Source organism: Emydura macquarii, unplaced genomic scaffold, assembly GCF_026122565.2.
Source record: "Emydura macquarii macquarii isolate MOO-44397 ecotype Brisbane River unplaced genomic scaffold, CSIRO-AGI_Emac_v2 contig_383, whole genome shotgun sequence".
In the NCBI taxonomy this organism is placed as follows: Eukaryota; Metazoa; Chordata; order Testudines; family Chelidae; genus Emydura; species Emydura macquarii.
In genome coordinates this window covers 14,766,610-14,784,581 of record NW_027130520.1, presented here as the reverse complement: position 1 = coordinate 14,784,581, position 17,972 = coordinate 14,766,610, and the positions used below count along the sequence as shown (strand labels likewise).

Sequence of the window (17,972 nt, the reverse complement as noted above, 5' to 3'; positions counted from 1 at the left end):
TGCTGAGCATGCTTTAATTTCTTTGTGAATCTAGCTTGTGGTTAGTATCCTATAATAGCAAGTGATTTGCTTAGTCTGAATAATGTACATAAGAATACTTTATACATGAGGCCATACTGAAACATCTCTATTTTCATTTTTATTTTTGGCAGAACTTTCCATTGTAGTCAATGGAGAATTCTGCTTAAAACTTTAAAGACTAAAATTACTTGCAGTGTCCTAAGAGTGTATTGGAGATGTCATTTGAAGAAGAAAAAAATGAGTACAGGTGTCCATAGATATTGCAAAATCTTATACACTTCCTTAATTTAAACAAGTGAGCAGTCCTCTAACTTCACTGAGACTGCACATGTGCTTAAGTCAAAAACATGAATAGGTGTTTGAAAACTGGGGCTTTAGTAATCATACTAAATTTAATACTAATTAATACTAATTAAAATATAGGAAATAAAATAAAGTTATAATGCTTTTATATGGTACTTACCAAATACAGTCAACCTTATCAATTCTTGTCTGCTGATTTCATTTAATTTAAGTGAGAGGACTTTTAAGATTGGTCTGTTATGACTGATTTACCATTGTGATGCTGTAGATTCTTTAAAAAAAATAAACAAAAAATTGTTGCTGACATTTCTCAGGATTGGGTTTGGTTCAGAAGTTGATTTTAGGAGAAAAATATATAATAGGCATTTTTAATTTATAATGGTGAAAAGAACATTACAGTGCACTCCTCCACCTCCCCCCCACCTGTTTTAATTTAGGTCCAATCTTATGTTCTTTACTCATGTGATTATTCCTTGTTTATGCAAATAAAGGTCATGTTCATTTAAAACAAAGCAATGGCATAATTTGTGTCACTAAGGACTATTCACTAGAGCTGGTCAGGAAATGGTTTTCCTATCCTGAGATTTTTGGAGATTTGGAAAAAATGTCCTGGCAAACCTTGGCAAAGTCAATCTCATAAAATTTTTGTGAATTAATAATCGTCTCCTCCCAGAAAATTTGGATTGGATCAACTGAAACGTTTCATTTTGATTGTGACTTTTCTAAAATTTGTTGTTACCTTTTTAGTATAAATTAACTAAAATTTCAAAAGGAAAAACTTGTTTTGAACTGATTAAAAAGCAAAATAATACCCTCTTTGTTAGGTTGCAGAAGAGGACAAAATGGGTAGTAAAACAAAATATAATTAATGTGGTATCTCAGTGTGAGACAATTATTCTCTTCATAAATTATGGACATCATGTTTTCTCTGCTCGAGTAAGTTCTTAGTGACATCACAGATAGCATAAACAGAGGTTTAAATAAGCCTTCCAGTCTGACCTCCTATTCTCATTCCTTTCCCCTGTGGTATTGGTTGTATCACTCCTTTCAGTGAGGAAACCAAGAAGTCTGCAGCACAGTTTCTTGAGTTAATTTTGTTAAAAATACAGCCATCTTATTTTTTTCCCTATTTTACAACCTTTCCTACAACTTTATATATTTTATCCAAATCTTTGCATTTCACCTTTGTGTTCAGAAAGGGATGCATGTTGCTCAAAACATTCATCAGTGTAAATATTTACAAATTTTAGTTACGTGTATGGTCATTTTCAGAGTTCTTATGGCTTTATGAGAGGGGCAAGATATACATGATTCCATTTATTTTACAGGTCTAAAATATTTAGATCCCTCTAGTTTGTATCTTCTATACAGGAGGCAACTGCTTGGCAATACATATTTCCTTAAGAAATAAGCCAGTTTAACCTTTCAGCTTGTCACTTACACAGTGGTTCCCATTCTCACTCAATGCCATTCTGAATTCACTCTCCTTCCTATAGTTTCTCCTTCCCCAGTGACTTTGAAGATCTATAGGACTCAGTAAATTTGATAGACTTTTAGCTTTACTCCTGAAATGCTGCTGTCTGAAGACATTCTTGCACAAATGCCTTGGAAACAACTAGAATAAAGAGACCTCTGCAGACATAGAAAATCCATTAATTTTCTGGTTGTAGGTCTTCCAGTAGATTTCTTTAGATTTTGTTGTATTCTTATGAATTTCTGGTCTCTGATGGTTCTACTCCTTCTGGTGACAGTGATAGCTGTGACAATGAGATGAGATATGTTGTCTTTTTTGAGTCTGCACCAACACAGACTGACTTGAAACAATAGCAGTGAGAAATGTGAATTGCCACTCTTCATTTTATGGCATTAATCTTGAAGCCTAATTATGACAATTTAAATGTCAGTGCTGTTAATCATCTCACTGCTGATCAGCATACCAAAGTAATTTGACTAATGAGATTACTCAGTGTGGCTGGACATACTACTCAACTCCTGCCTCTTAAAAATAGGGTCACATGTGGTGAATATACATATAGTTTGATGTTTGATTGACTTGATTTGTTTGGGTAACTGAAATGCTTGCTACCTCTGAAAAAATGAGATTAGAAATGGGGGATTGTTTTCTTTGTTTAAATGAGTTGGACTCCCACAGAATGGTTTATGGGATGTTTTGAGTCTTCAATAAAACTAGGCCCAGTAGCAAAGATTAACTATTAGAACACTGGTTAATTCCCTGGAGGTTTAAAGTTTTGGGAAATGTTTTCAAAGAATTAGGAAGGAGCAATTAGAGAGGACACTACCAGGAACACAGAAGGTTTTTGGCTGGCTTGGCTGTTTTTCCTGTCAGTTCCAAAACTCTCTCTAAAACACGAAGGTAACCAGCAAGGGAATGTGAGGGTGTCAGCAGTTAGGATGTGGGTTGAGACGAAAAATTACCAGGAGTGTTACAATATGTGACTGTGACCTCCAAGCACCAGTTTGAAGTAATCCTTTCACTTGCCTGAAACTTTCAAACAAAAACCTCATAGACATTCACATATTCCTAGTCCATCTCACCCAGGAAGCCCTCCCTCTTTCCTCTGGTGAATGCTTATTTCTTCTCATCCCATCGTCTTCCTTTTTCAAACATTCTTCTTCACTTGGATGCCCCTGTTTTAGGGTTTCCTATAACGGCAATCCACCCTCTTATCTTTGCCACATTTTTCCTTTTTCTGGAGGTTCAGCTTTACTCTCATGCGTGTCTGGCCTGATAGTTGCCCTGTGCAGAAGAAGAGAAACCCAGGAAGATGGCTATATAGAGATTTTTTTCCTCTGCCTTATATTTGCTCTATGTGTGGCTAGGGAAAAGGGAACTGGAGATGCCTGCATGAGGTGTGGTTTCCGGTATTAGGGCTTTACAGATCAAAATCAACACCCAAAAGCAAATTAGAAGCTAGTGAGGCCTCTAGAGAGCAGGTGTTTTATATTATAAGCAACCATCTCTGTGCTAGCTCAATATCCTGACTAGCCTTTTAGGGCAGACCTATGCATAAGGTCCCAGGTTCTCCAGGACAGAGTGGGAGCAACTGCCATGCCAGTGACGCCTAAATTCTGCAGCAATAACCTCTGCATTCTCTAGCAATGCTAATTTATTCTATTTCCATGAAATATCTTTCATTCCCACCCTTCACTGCCACACAAACATACAGAGGAACAGCTTTTAGTTGAAAATATTCATTGCTGTAAAATTCCTCAATAGTTTTTTTCAACAATGATTTTTAACCCTCACTCAGTACTCCAGGCAGCTCAGTTCCATTCCTTGGTCCTTGTCTGTGATTATATTTTCCAAGCAGCCTATCATAGGACCTTCTTCTCCCACTGTGGGCCGGGGAGGATGGTAGGAAGCAAGCATGTAGCTTGCTTCATTGAATCATGTCCCTGGCTTCTTGGACTTTGACTTCTGTACATGTTGGAGTGTATTTAAAAGCACAACAGTTATTAAGAGTTACCATTACAAGTAGTTGGGCAGGTATTTCTCCATGCATAGGGAATAACTGGAATCTCAGATACAGTGGTATAGCAATTTTTCTGTTGCTGCAGACCTTTTAATGTCAATCAATATAGAGTGCATTGCAATACACTTGAGAATCCGTAAATTGCAAAGTTCACATTAGAGAGACAGGAATCAACCAGTCAAATGCAGCTTTAAAAAGATGCTTTGGCCACTGATGGCATCTGAGACTCCAAGAGTAATGTGGTATCCAGAAGCACTGCTCTTCCTTGACAAATGTTAGCATATATCCCTCAAGAACAGGAGTAGAGACACTTCTCCTGATCTTGAAGGATATAGAGAGACAAGGAAGAGCAGTGCCAAAGCTTGGAGTCTCAGATGCCATCCACTTGCAATGCTATATGATATATAGTGACGGGGTCAGACTAGATGGCTACCGGAGAGTTCTAGAAGGCCTGTATATCAGCCACGGGATCAGCAAGTCCCTTTTCCTCCGGTAGCTGAGCAGGAGTTACTCCAGGTTAATTAATACACCTGGCCTTGCCTAGGACTTGTCAAAAACCTCCCCTCCAGAGAAAGGGTGTGGCTGGAGTTGTGGGAGTGAGGCAAGCTAGCAGAGTGTGTGAACAGGCAAGATGCTGTCAAGAGCTAGGAGGGTTTAGGAGAGGGAGCAGAATGCTGGCAGGAGAGAACCCTGCAGGGATAAAGACTGGGGGAGGGCAAAACCCTCCCCGGAAAGGGCAAAGGACCTTTCCCAGGCCTAGAAGCCTAAGGGTCGAGACCCTGCCAGAAGGGAAAGATTGAACTGGACATTTGGTTTGGGCACTACCACGCCCAGTGGGGCTGTCAGGGGTCAAGAGCCTTCCAGGGCAAGGAGGCCAGGAAGGGCCCCTGTCTGAGCAGGGTCTAGACATTAAGTCAATGGACGTGGAGAAGTAACCCAGGGAAGCTAGCAGCTTTTCTGAAGCTACAGTGTGAGACTGGTACTTGTAGGGTCTCTGGGTTGGAGCCTGGAGTCAAGGGTGGGACTGGGCTTCCCTACCCCCCACTGATTATTCACTGGAGGGGCAAAAGCCCCAGCAAAGAGGCAAGGGCCTATGAGAACCAGAGACAGTACTGTGAGCCAGCAGGGAGTGGCCATTTTAAGGAGGCCGTATTACCCTCCCCCACCACTACAGGGTGGAAGAACAGTAAAGGGTGAAGCAGTTCCCTGACCTGCTGGAAGTGCTGGACCCACTGAGGTGGAGGAAGAGTTTTGTCACAACACACACACACACGCTTTCCCTTACTTACCATCAGTTCTGTCTTGTCTCAATTAAGCATTAACTGACACACTGTCATCCAAGCCCAAAAGGGATCTATCTAGCAATCTAACCCTTACTTACAGGCTGCAACAATATACATTGAGATTAGGATTTTATGAAAGTAAAAAGCACTTCCATGTTGTTTGTGCCTTATAGAATAAGACTTACACAATAGAAGAAAGCACTGCCATATCCCTTGTGTTCCTTTTCTCAGTAAATTAAATCAAAATTGCTCTAAGATTATGGGAATTCATGCTGTAAACATTATAAAGTATTTCTAGACAAACCCATAGGGTTGATTTCTTTTCCTATGTTGTTAACTAGACTAAAATTTATAGACTTGGTTGGCTAAAGTTGGGTTCCTAATTCCAAATTTAAGGCACCTAAATAAATGTGGCTCTGTTTCAGAAGTTCAGGACACCCCCTAGTCCCATGAAAGTCAAGGAGTGCAGCAGCAGCTCAGCACCTTCTCAAATTAGCTATGTTTATTAGGTACCTACTTATGGTAGTACTCCAATTTTAGGCACCCAGGTTTGAAAATTTAGGCCTTTTGCACAGTATTTTGAACACACTTAAATTGTGTGTTAACAAATTTATATTGTCCATCTCCTTATTAAAAAACAAACCTCAGTTGTATTGTTAATAGTGTTGTACATTGAATGTTACATTGACAAGTGATTCAAATAATCTGGCTGGATAATGTGCAGGGTTTTAAATCTATAGATATCCCCTTTATAAATCAGTTCTTCCTGCTTTACTCATAAAAAAAATCTCTTGTACATATCATATACATTTGTTTGAATTTTCACCTTATAATGACAGTAAAAATGGGGCACAGATTATTTCTGGGAGATTATTGATTGTCTGGAGTTGATGACTCAATTTTAGCCCTTCAAGTCCTCTGAGAGAGGCATGAATCCTTAGTAAAGTATATTCCTAGCACTTTGAATATTATTGTTGAAATAATACTATTCATTTACCTTAGGTTTGTTAATCCTCATTTATTAAGGATACAAATACTGCATATGTGTTACATTTAATTTGAATAAGATTTAAAATCTGAAATGTTGATTGTTTAAATTAATGTAATTCTGTCTAATACAATTATTTTCTATGTATGTGTCTGTATGTGTGTGTGTCTGTATATATATATATATATATATATATATATATTTGTGTATGTGTGTGTTTTTTCTCAATCCTAGATTTCAGACTGAACTCAATTATGATGTTTTGGAAGTTCATGATGGACCAAACCTTCTGTCTCCACTTCTGGGTTCTTATAATGGTACACAGGTCCCGCAGTTTCTGTTCAGTAGCAGCAATTTCATTTACCTTCTCTTTACAACAGACAACAGTCGTTCCAATAATGGATTCAAGATTCACTATGAAAGTAAGTAACATTGTACTGTATTCTTTGATTTCCCCCCTTCCAAAACACATGTACCTGCGGGCACACACAAATACACACAATTTTTTATCCCCTCAGTACTACTCTGAATCACTGCTACCATACATCCAGCTGAAGAGAATTTGGTGGGATTCTGTCCAGAGTCCAATACAGCTTTTCTTAATCAGTCAAAAGAGTTATACTACTGAGCAATATGCAAGACATTCCCTTAGGGTCTGATGCTGCTGCTTTTGTACTCCCACCACTTACTGGTTTAATAAACCGAAGACTGAGGTTGGAGTCAATGGATGATAATTTTATGCCTTGTTATTCTTTTCTTTTTTTTAAGTAGTCCAAAGCATTTTTGTGTTTGCAAAACTATGTAAAATCAGTAACTATCATAACATTGTGTAAATATAGGTCACACTGTTCAAATTTGGTTGGGCACTTATATCTGTGCTTTGGCACCTGAATTAGTGGCTTGATTTTCAGAGGGGCTGAGTACATGCAACCCTAAATAAAGCTAATGTTTAGGTGTTTGGGTTGCTCAGACCCTCTGAAAATCAGGCCATTTATTTATTTAGTGCCTAAATATAGATGTAGGTGTCTAACTTTAGACCCACAAATATAAAATGTTTAGCTATAGCTCATCAAATACATTAATATTATTTTTGTCTCTATATAGCTCAAATGGTTATCACACTGTAGAAAACATCTCTAAAACTTAAAATGTATATACAGAATGAATTCAAAAATACTAATATTTGATCATGTCCTTTACTTTCTATATAACTCTGTGTTGATTGTTAATGGTAAATTAAGTCCTTCTCAGGCCTTGTGTCATATTCTGATGTCACTTTCAGCATGACCTACATATTTCAGACTGTAGTATACAGTAATTGAAATGAAGAATGCCATAATAAAACGTTCTCATTTAAATTATTCAGCAATGGTATTCTCTCTCGGAAACAGTGGTGTGCATCTGTCTAGGGAAACTTGCCAGGTACACAAGGAAGGTGATGAGCTATGTTCCAAGGTGGTAGGAAGGATGGCATTAAAAGAGATTAGCATTAACTCAAATATGCATGATTCATATAGTCTTTTTTTTAATCACTTGGCAAAAATGTTTTTGCAATGAACATCAAGATATTTTGTGTGAACAGCACTTTGTATAGCAGGCTACTATAAAGCTCATTGACCTTGGCAGCATTACATGGGTCATATTTTCACATGAATAAGCTGTTCTTGAATGACTTTTTCAATGTATTTACCTTCTATTTAACATCAAGCATGCAGATCTTCTGCTACCAACTTTTTTTTCTTCCACATCAATGGTTACTGGAACCACTACAAGGGAATAATTCCCACATGATCTGATTGTTTAAGATCCTTTGTGACACTTTTACATTATCCCAGAACAGTAAAGACAGTGTCTTTATGGTACAATGTATAAGTGAGTAATTTCTATTGTTCAGGCTGCTGAAAGTTCCTATAAGCACCATGTGAAGCTTGCTTTCAAAATGTCTGCAGTTGATCTAATAAAATCTTCTAGTAGTTATAAAATGTTTTGTGTTTCCCCTCCCTGGAATTTTTCTTGTACTTGATGGAGAATTGAGAACCTCCCCCATTTTTCTCAGCTCTAACCCACCTTGATGTCTTTTAAGGCCACTGTCCAGTCATCCCTGAAGGACTGGATGGTACTTCATTGAAAACCATCAGTGCCTTTCCTTATTCACTTAGAGGAATAACTGTTCAGTGACACAAGTCACTGTCACTGCTCAGCATTTGAGCACACCATCACTCCAGAATACCCAGCATCAGCTTGCTGGGAAGTGAATTATGAATCTCTGCATGATAAAGCAGAGAAATATTATTTCTTGTTGGAGATAGAAGGAATTAACTGGATGTGTTTAAAGGAAATTGTTAAGGTTGATAGGCCACAAAATTGAACTACCTTGACAGAGGTTCATCTCTGCTAGTCCTTACATTCAGGAGTCCCTCCTTTTTCTTATATTTTATAAAGCACATTCTCTTCTTTGTAGAATTGCCTTCACAGATCTCCACTCTTGGAGTTACACTCTTTGCTATACAAATCTAAGAGTGAGAATCTGTGGAGAGAATATAAGTAGAGAAATTAAGTTATTGGTAAGTAACTTTCGATGACCTAATCACTAAACACGTATGCCCACTATTGTGCAATACTTTTTTGTTTTCTGTGTTTTAAAATGTTCTCCATATCATAGTATTTTACAGTGTTGTGAATGATTGGTTTAAAAAAATAAAAACAGTATAGTAAGAAATTACTCATGGAACTACTGTCAAAATGTATCAGGTTTTTTACTTGATTACTACACCTTTTTAAGGAATATTTTTTTCTATTAATGCCCTGAATAATTTCTTTTGGAAGAAAGTTATTGTTCTCTTGACATTTGATTACACCTACAGTATAAGGTTGAGGACTATAGTACTAAAACCCATATAGTGTTACATATGCAACTATATAAAATACATTATTAATACATAACATCAACCAGACATATAAGAGGGAAAGTACTGCAGGTATTCCCCCAAAGCAATATTGTACTTGGGGAGAAAAAGGGGAGTTATCTGCCAGATTCTTGGTTATGCATTTTTCTCTTGATATAGGTTTTATCATGGAGAACATAGGAACCTGATGAGCCTCAGAGAGGCTATGGCATTACCTCCCATCCTACTCCCTCTTACCTCCAATCCCCAATAACCAAAATACTGAGGCCTTCATTCAGGAAAGCAGTTGCATATGTACTTAAGCCCATCCTTGGTCAGGACAGCACTTAAGCACATAACTTTAATAGCACTTAAACACATGCTTAAAGTCAAGCACATGTTTAAGTGTTGCTGTGAATCAAGGCCTGGGTATTCATATACATTGAATATGCAGAGTAGCTTTCTGATGCTCTTTCTGTTCCCTGTGCACACAAATAAATGGTGTCTCACCTAATCACCACTAAGATTCAGAATTGTGCTTCTGTTCAATTTCTTCAAAGGCTCCCACCATTTCAGCACACATTCTCTTATTTCCTTTGTCCTGGGTGCAGGATATAAAAAAAAATCAATTTTGAGGGGCAAAAGTCTATACTTGCTACAACTGAAATAAAACAGAATAAAAAGTCAATCCAAATTAACCAAATCTGTGATTTTATTTTAAATTGTCTTTTTAATAAGATTTTTATTTTCTAAGATGATGTGTTGGTAATGAAATATTAATTCAAGCTATAACATAACACATTGGAAATGTACACCTTAATATTATATTTTATAAAGAAGAAATACCCTTTCAGTAGTAACTGATCTGTTTACCATACACTATGGGTATCTGATTGGATAGTAGCTGTCTCATCCTCATTCTGTGGGGCTTTTTTCCCATCTTCTCATCAGATTCTTCCTTTTTCAGGTTACATTCTGTAGAGCAGACAGTTTCTGATTGATTTTCATATTCATTAGTAATGGCTCCTTTAAAGCATCCAGCTTTTCCACCATCCTATTAGAATCCAATGCCTTTTTCTGTCTTTGTTTTTCTATACTATTGAAATTATTTTTCTTTTATCTTGGTTGGATAGAGGAGGAAAGTCTTGCCCAACCATTCTCTTTGTCTTGGACTACCCACTTCTCTTTTCTGGTGCTTTAACTTTTCTCTTCTAAGTATACTTATTCCACTAGTGATACTGATTTCATAAGCAACACTGTCTCTCATGTTTTCCCCTCAAAGACCTGGGAGGAGAGTCTTAGTCAGTGGTAGCAACTTGTTCATGAGATTCAGGTATTAAGGTTTTTGTTTTGTTTTGTTTTATTTCAATTATAACATTTTTGGCAGTAAAATGTATCCTTCAGATTATTACAAAAACAAAACAAAACAAACTAAATAAAACAAAAAAACCAAAAGAGATACCAAATCAACCAACCAACCAGCTAAGATTCTGAATATCAAATAAAATCAGAAATTGATGTCTGCTTTCTGCAATAGCTGCCTTTCCGTTTGTAGCTAGATTTCTCTGAAATGTCATTCTCATTCTTACAAATTCTGTTAATGAACTTTCTGTTTTGTTTCTCTAACTGAAATAATTGAGATTTGTTTTTTCCTTTTGTGTTTTTCCGTCCCTGTTCTTTCATACTGTAATTGTGCACGATCTGTCTTTCTTGTTGGGAAACAAACTTAAAAGGTTTGAATTTTGAGACATATCTAAAATTAAGCTGCCTCTTGTTTCTTTCTTCTTAGTCCCCCTTTCTTCTCTTCATTGTTTCTGCAGGTGCTCACCTAACAAGTGAAAGTAAGATGTTAGACTATGCTGTTACACACAAAAACATAGACTAATGATAACTTTGCTAAATATGTGTTATAATGGTGGCTTTTTTTTTTCCAGCACAGTTGAATGCTTTTTAAAAGACTCAACTTTGTTTTTTGTCATATTTACTTTGCATTCCAGGTGTAACAGTTAATACCTATTCTTGTTTGGATCCTGGCATACCAGTTCATGGCCGTCGTTATGGTCATGACTTCTCCATTGGTTCCACCGTATCTTTTGGTTGTGATCCAGGATACAGGCTGAGTCACGAAGAGCCTCTGCTATGTGAAAAAAACCATTGGTGGAGCCACCCACTCCCAACTTGTGATGGTAAGAATGAATTGACTAGGTATAAATATGTATGTGTGACATGTACGTGTTTTTCTGAGACATTAAGAACTCTGAGGCCAACATAAAACACTTAAATTTAAGAACAAAGCCATTTTTTTACATAATATATATTTTTGTATAGAAATATTTAATTGTAGAAGCAGAGCACAACATACAGCTAATTGAAACAGCAGATAATATACGGTATATCTACAATACAGTGTATTGTAGCTCAAGTTGATTGGTAATCAATTAACTTAACATATTTAACATGTTGGTAAAGGCTAGTCTGGAGTAGAGCTGAATGAATAACTGAATTTAAAAAAAAAAATCAGAACTGCCAGTGAACTGAAAAATTCCAGTTTGGGTCTAACAGTATAAAAAATATTCAGAATTTTTTGGAAAATCAAAAAAGTCCACTTTGAGTTGTCTCTGTGCCTCAGGTAGTCACAGCTGAGGATGCCAGATTCAGGACAGATGGCTGAGAAATAGGGCAGGTTCACCCCAAACTGGTGATTATTCTATCATTAGATTATACCAAGCCATTGAAAAAAGAAACTTCTGTTTGACCACACTGGTTATCAAAAAGTTAAACAAAAAGTTTCCTTAGGCATTTTGGCACTTATTCCATCATCCAGACACTAGACTAATGGGGGCTGCAGTTGGGACTAAGGCTGGGAGCAATGCCATGGGAACCAGGAATGGGACCACGGGGTTTGGGGTAAAAATGAAGGGGCCACAGCTGGGGGGCCATGGGCCACAGCTGGGAGGCTGAAGGCTGCTTTGGAGGTCTGGGGGCAGGGTGGAGGGGCTGGGGGCCATGGCTATGGGGCTGGGAATTGAGGCTGGGCGTAAGGGGCTGAGGCCGCGGCCGTTAACCAAGGCTGGGTACCATGGCTAGGGGGCCAGGAGCCAAGGCCATGGCTGCGTGCTGGGGTCGGGGCCAGGGTCACAGCTGGAAGCTAGTCTAGGGCAGAAGCGTGGGGATGGGACCGTCCAGAGCAGAGTTCAGGATAGAGCATCCTCCACATGGAGCTGGCCTGGGCCCTGCCATTCTCCCCCTCTCCCGAATATTCCTCCATGTCCTCTAGGAGGGCACACCCCAGAATTTGTGGACCATTGCACTAGATTCTATGATGAGTGGTAATTGAAAACCAATTTAATCACATATAGAATTCTTCTAATCTCAAGAGATCAGCCACTTAGCCAGGTCAATATATAACTCATATGTTACCCAATAATCACTCTGCTATGAATTCTTTAGTAACTAAAATCTAAAGGTTTATTAATACAGGAAAGACTTAATAATGGTTAATACAAGTACTCTTTCATGTTGATTCTGGACACTTTGTGATCAGTGTGGATACCAGTGAGACACGATACACCCGATTGGCAGATCGATAAGGTTTAATGTGCAAGGTATTCTATAAATACACTAGTTAGATACAAAGCCTAAAATAAACTACAATATATCATACTCACTAAGTCTGGAGAGCTAAGCAGTTACTCAGAAGGCTGTGTACAGGAACGGCTTTCTTCAGGGGCCCCGCCAGGGAGTCAGTGGATCCTCTGGTCCAACCGGCAGTACCTCCTGTGGAGTCAGGTGTTGATGGAGCGACCCCCTTTGTCTAAGTGGTGACTACTTATACCCTTCCATAAACAACCTTCACCTAATTATCTCTCTCTCATTATCATATATGCTAATTACCTACATTGGGTTTCCACCATAACTACATTCCATTCTCACCACGATAATTTGGGGTCATCAAAACAATATCTGGTGATAGGAGGGGCAGAATAAAAGTATGTCCCTTGGCAATAAAACAGCGTACCCCCAGACATTCAAGGATAACTTGTCGTTCCCATCACCATTATCTATGTGCAGCTGCAAGCAATACAGTTTCTGTATTTTGTCTTATTATGTGCCCTGGTATGCAGAAACTGAGACATCTATAAAGTTATTCAGTCTCTGCCAACTGGAAGATATCATGCTACAGGGGTCAGAATAGCCAAGGAAGGAACTGCAGCTATGCTAGGCCTGTAGGACAGTGGTCAAGCAACTCAAATTGTACTGGGCCGCCAACATTTCAGTGTTCATAAATCAGGATCAGAGCAGTGATGGAATAAATTGATGTCTTGTAAAGTCTGTCTAGCAACTTCCAAAAGATTGGAATGTCCTCAGTCCATAGTTCAAATGCTACTTTTAATTGTAAATCTACTGTCCAAATAGTCAGGGTAGGAAAGAGGCAAAAATGAAGGTGTTTCAAGGGTCTTTTATATCCTTTGCCATGTGCCTGATGATTTTCTCTTTCAAACAAAACACACAGCCTCAGCTTGTGGAAAGTGACAGGCACAAAATGGAGTCCAGGGTCCCATGCGCATATGACATATCCTTACATGCTTTGATGACTCACAGGAGGAGCTGTTACCCATATTCTTTCTAAAGCCTCCACAGTGGCAATATCAATGATAACATGGTCATATTTCAATCATACAGTATCACAGTTGTATGAAACATTTCATTTGACCTGTAACATTTTGTTCCTCAGAATTTTTAAAGGCCTAGAATCACAAAACAGGAAGTGGGGGGAGGAGGAGGCAGTGCTGCTGCCCCCCATATAATTTTTAGTTCAGTGGTTACAAAGTGTAACAGCTTCAACAGAAAAGATTGTAAGGGACTTGCTCCAGAGTATCCCAGAATCCACAGGGCAGGATACTTTCTTGGGAGGTGAGAGACACATCAGGTGGAGGGGGGAACTGAACCTGGATCTCCCACATCCTCAGTGAGCCCTTACTCCTCCTGTTTTGTGAATGATTCCAAGGTCCCCTTGTGTAAGAAAAAAAATATAGGCTGAAATTATTTAGTGAATTTGTGTCAAATTCATGAATAGTTTAAAGTTGACCAAAACTGCACATTTCAGTGAATAAATGATTCATCGAATACATTTCAACCAGCTCTACTCTACCTCCACAAAACCCATTTATTCCAGGATACAAATATTTGTGGTTGGGTAATGGGAAATCGCTTAACTCCAGATAAAAACTCAGGTGTTGATACAACTTCAGAGAGAACTGAGATCCAAAATCACTTTGTTTGTGTATGGCTGCTGCAAGACTGCACTTTCACAAATTTCAACATATTGAATTCTTTATTGCTGTGTGCTTGGGCTATCACTAAAACCTGTTCCCCATTCTGATGGCCTGAGCATCCAGCGATACCACCTCAGAGCTGACAACCATGTGTGTATGGATGTGAAGTCAGACAAAAATGACAGGTTTGAATGGCAAATTCAAAGTGATACCCACTACTGCATCTGACATTTTGTAGAAAGGTCTTCTTTTGAAACAGGAACTGCAATGAGCTCCCTGTCAGATGAAAAGATGGTATTCATGTGAAATTTTCACTGTGAATGTTTCTTAGCAATTAACCGTTGCTTCACCTTGGATCGTACATTGGGAAAACCTGATATAGTTTTTATCCCCTCTTCCTTGATTCCACATGAGCATTAGTTTCCTATCTTTACCCCATTAGTAAACATCCTTTATACCAGTATGTGCTGTTAGAAAAAATGTATCTGGGTAGCATTAGGGTCTGTTCAGCAGAAATTCTGTTGCTTATTGTTATGTCATATATATAGTGCAGAAGGCACTACTTTTATTATATAACATTGTCCATAGAGTTAATATCTGATGATATTGGGTTAGGAAATAGAACAATGAGGATTTAAAGGTTAATGGGAATAATAAAAAAGCTGATTGACTCATGAATGCCTTGTTTGTTATGAAGAAAGTTATTACGTTATTCATGATATTTCCTATTGCAAGTATTGGTATATATCTGCTAGGCATCTGACTGGTTTCTTCAGCAAACAATTTAGTTTTGAAGCTGAGACTCATTTGGAGGTGCAATGAAATGTTGATCTTAAAGATTTTCATTGATGGAAGGTTGGGTGAAGAGCCACCTTTCTGAAGCTGGAATTCTGTTGTTGTGGGATACGTTTCATAATAGGGTATTTGAATCACAGTCAGACTCTTTGAATGAAGAGCTGTGGAACCCATTAACTGACAAAACCATAAAGACTATTTTTTTCTAAATAGATCCCATACATAGAAGTAATATTTTCTTATTTTGCCAGGCACTAAATGCTTACCATCTAAAATAATGTTAACATGCTTTCTGTGAAAAATATTCTCTGCTGTGCAATAACCTTACATATTGTGATACATTTCTTTTTCAAGATGCTGAACTAGCATGCAGTTCATCAAATAAATGAGATTTTTCTCCTCTAGAGCACATTGCTAAATGGCAATTGTCCATTGAATAAATATGCTTTAAAGGCAGGATTGAGTATGTTTATTCTAGTAAATTTAATCAATTCATAGATGATTAATTTTAATTTAATTGCTGAATCTTTAACTTTTGTTGAGTGATTATAAATAGGACAAGGTTTATACTGGGCCCCTAAGGAAGCAAACATTTGCCCAGTAGGCTGTCCCTTGCATGAGCTGCAAGGCACGATCCATCTTGATTCTACCCTTGAAGTTAGAAGAATGCAGGACACTATTCCTCCTCATTCAGTATAAAATTCTGATAGCTTTTTAACTGGTGTAACCCATTGGAGAGAAGGAAAGACAGTGGCTTGATTCCAGATACCTTTCTGGGGAGAGAAAATCCTGTAGTAACTTTTCCCATGCAGTGTTTGTAAATATTCAGAGTGTGGAGAGGGGTGAATAGCAGAACATCTCTGCATTGGCTCCTCTTCAAAGTAGAAGAAATCCATTGGTTGGAGCCCTTCCCATTCCCTGGAAGAGAATAAATTATAAAATAATTTATATTTGTTAAGTGCTTAGATATTACAGTGATAGTGACATAGAAAAGCCCATGTGGAAATTAATAATTCCTTGCTCAGTGCAGGGTATGAAGGGCATGCAGTAGATAATATTTGCTGCATATTGAGTGATGAGGGTAAAAAAAAAAAGATACCTAATTCTGTGAGCACCATCCATTTAGTGCTCTGAATGAGGTACAGTCCCTGTTTTATTTATATATTAATATATGATCCTGAAAATACAGTGTGTGTCTTTGAATCATAGAAATGTAGGGCTGGAATGGACCTATAGAGATCATCTAGTCCAGCCCTCCTGCACTAATCCAGGACCAAGTATATCTGAATATCCCTCACAGGTGTTTGTCTAACCTGTTCTTAAAAACCTTTAGTGATGAAGATTCCACAACATCCCTTAGACACCTATTCCAGAGCTTAACTATCCTTATAGTTAGAAAGTTTTTCCTAATATCTAACTAAATCTCCCTTGCTGCAGATTAAGCCCATTATTTCTTGCCCTACATTCAGTGGACATGGAGCACCAATATCTTTATAATATCTGAAGACTGTCATTAGGTCTCCTCTTCAATCTTTTTTATTTTTTTAAGATTAAACATCCCTTATTTTTTTAACCTTTCCTTATAGGTCAGGTTTTCTAAACCTTTTGTCATTTTTTAGATTCTCTTCTGGATTCTGGATTTGTAAAGTGTGGTGCATAGAACTGGGGAAAAATACTTCAGCTGAGGTCTCATGAGTGCTCAGTAGAGTGGGACAGTTACCTCCCGTGTCCTACATACAGCACTCCAGAATATTTGCCTTTTTCACAACTCCATCATTTGTTGGTTCATATTCAGTTTGTGATCCACTATAACCCTTAGATCATTTTCAGCAGTACTACTGCCTAACCAGTTACTCCCCATTTTGTAGTTGTGCATTTGATTTTTCCTTACAACATGCACTTGCACTTGTCTTTTATTGAATCTGTCTTGTTGATTCATACCAATTTGTCAAGGTCATTTTGTATTCTAAGCCTTTCCTCCAAAGTGCTAGCTACTCCTCCTAGCTTAGTATCATCCATGAATTTTATAAGCACACTCTACACTCATATTATTCAAGTAAATGAAAATATTGTATAGTAATGGACCCAGGATAGACCCCCACTGGATTCATCTAGATAATTAATAGATATTATGTTTGTTCTTTTGGGACCTCACCTGAAATCCATGAGTTCTCAAAGATAACCACTAACTGTTTCAACTAGTTCTTTAAGAACCCTAGGTTGAATTTTGTCGGGCCCCGCTGACTTGTGTACATCTAAGTTATCTAAATATTCTGTAACCCGTTCTTTCCCTATTCTGCCTTATGTTCCTGCTTTTTTTTCCCCCCTCCATAATAATTGTGTAAGGCATCGGGTCACAATTTACCATTTTTAGTGAAAACTGAAGCAAAAACTTTAGCCTTTTGATGTTTTCCATTATTAGCTCTTCTTTGTGGATAGTAGTGGACCTATATGTTCCTTTGTCTTTTTCTTGCTCCTAATGTATTTATAGAACCTCTTGGGAACTGTTAGTAATTATCTTTGAGAATTCTTAGAGGATGGGTCGCAGTGGAGAAGAGCAAACATAGTACTTTGTTTTTAAATGGGGAACAAAGAGAAGCTAGGGAAGAATAGAACAGACAGCCTAACTTTGATACCTGCAAAGATACAGGAGCAAATTATTAAACAATCAGTCTGTAAGTACCTGAGGTTAATAGGCTTATAAGGAATAGCCAACATGGATTTGTCAAGAACAAATCATGCCACATCTAATTTTCCTTCTTTGACAGTGTTACTTGCCTAGTAATTAGAGGGAAAGATGTAAATGTGATATCTTGATTTGTGATAAGTCTTTTGATATTTTCATAAGTAAACTAGGGAAATGTGATCTAGAAGAAATTACTATAACATGGGTGCAAAACTGGTTGAAAGACCGTACTGAAAGTGTA

At 37.8% G+C, this 17,972-nt stretch overlaps 1 protein-coding gene across 3 annotated transcripts in view; it reads left to right on the top strand.

Annotated features, from left to right (window-relative positions):
- CSMD3 (CUB and Sushi multiple domains 3) overlaps positions 1–17,972 on the top strand; it is a 1,042,296-nt gene that overhangs the window by 622,611 nt on the left and 401,713 nt on the right. For all 3 annotated transcript variants that reach the window (XM_067537409.1, XM_067537408.1, XM_067537407.1), the window contains 2 exons: positions 6,324–6,511; positions 10,972–11,160. In XM_067537409.1, the coding sequence (XP_067393510.1) occupies positions 6,324–6,511; positions 10,972–11,160 (377 nt within the window). The remainder of the gene's footprint in view (positions 1–6,323; positions 6,512–10,971; positions 11,161–17,972) is intronic.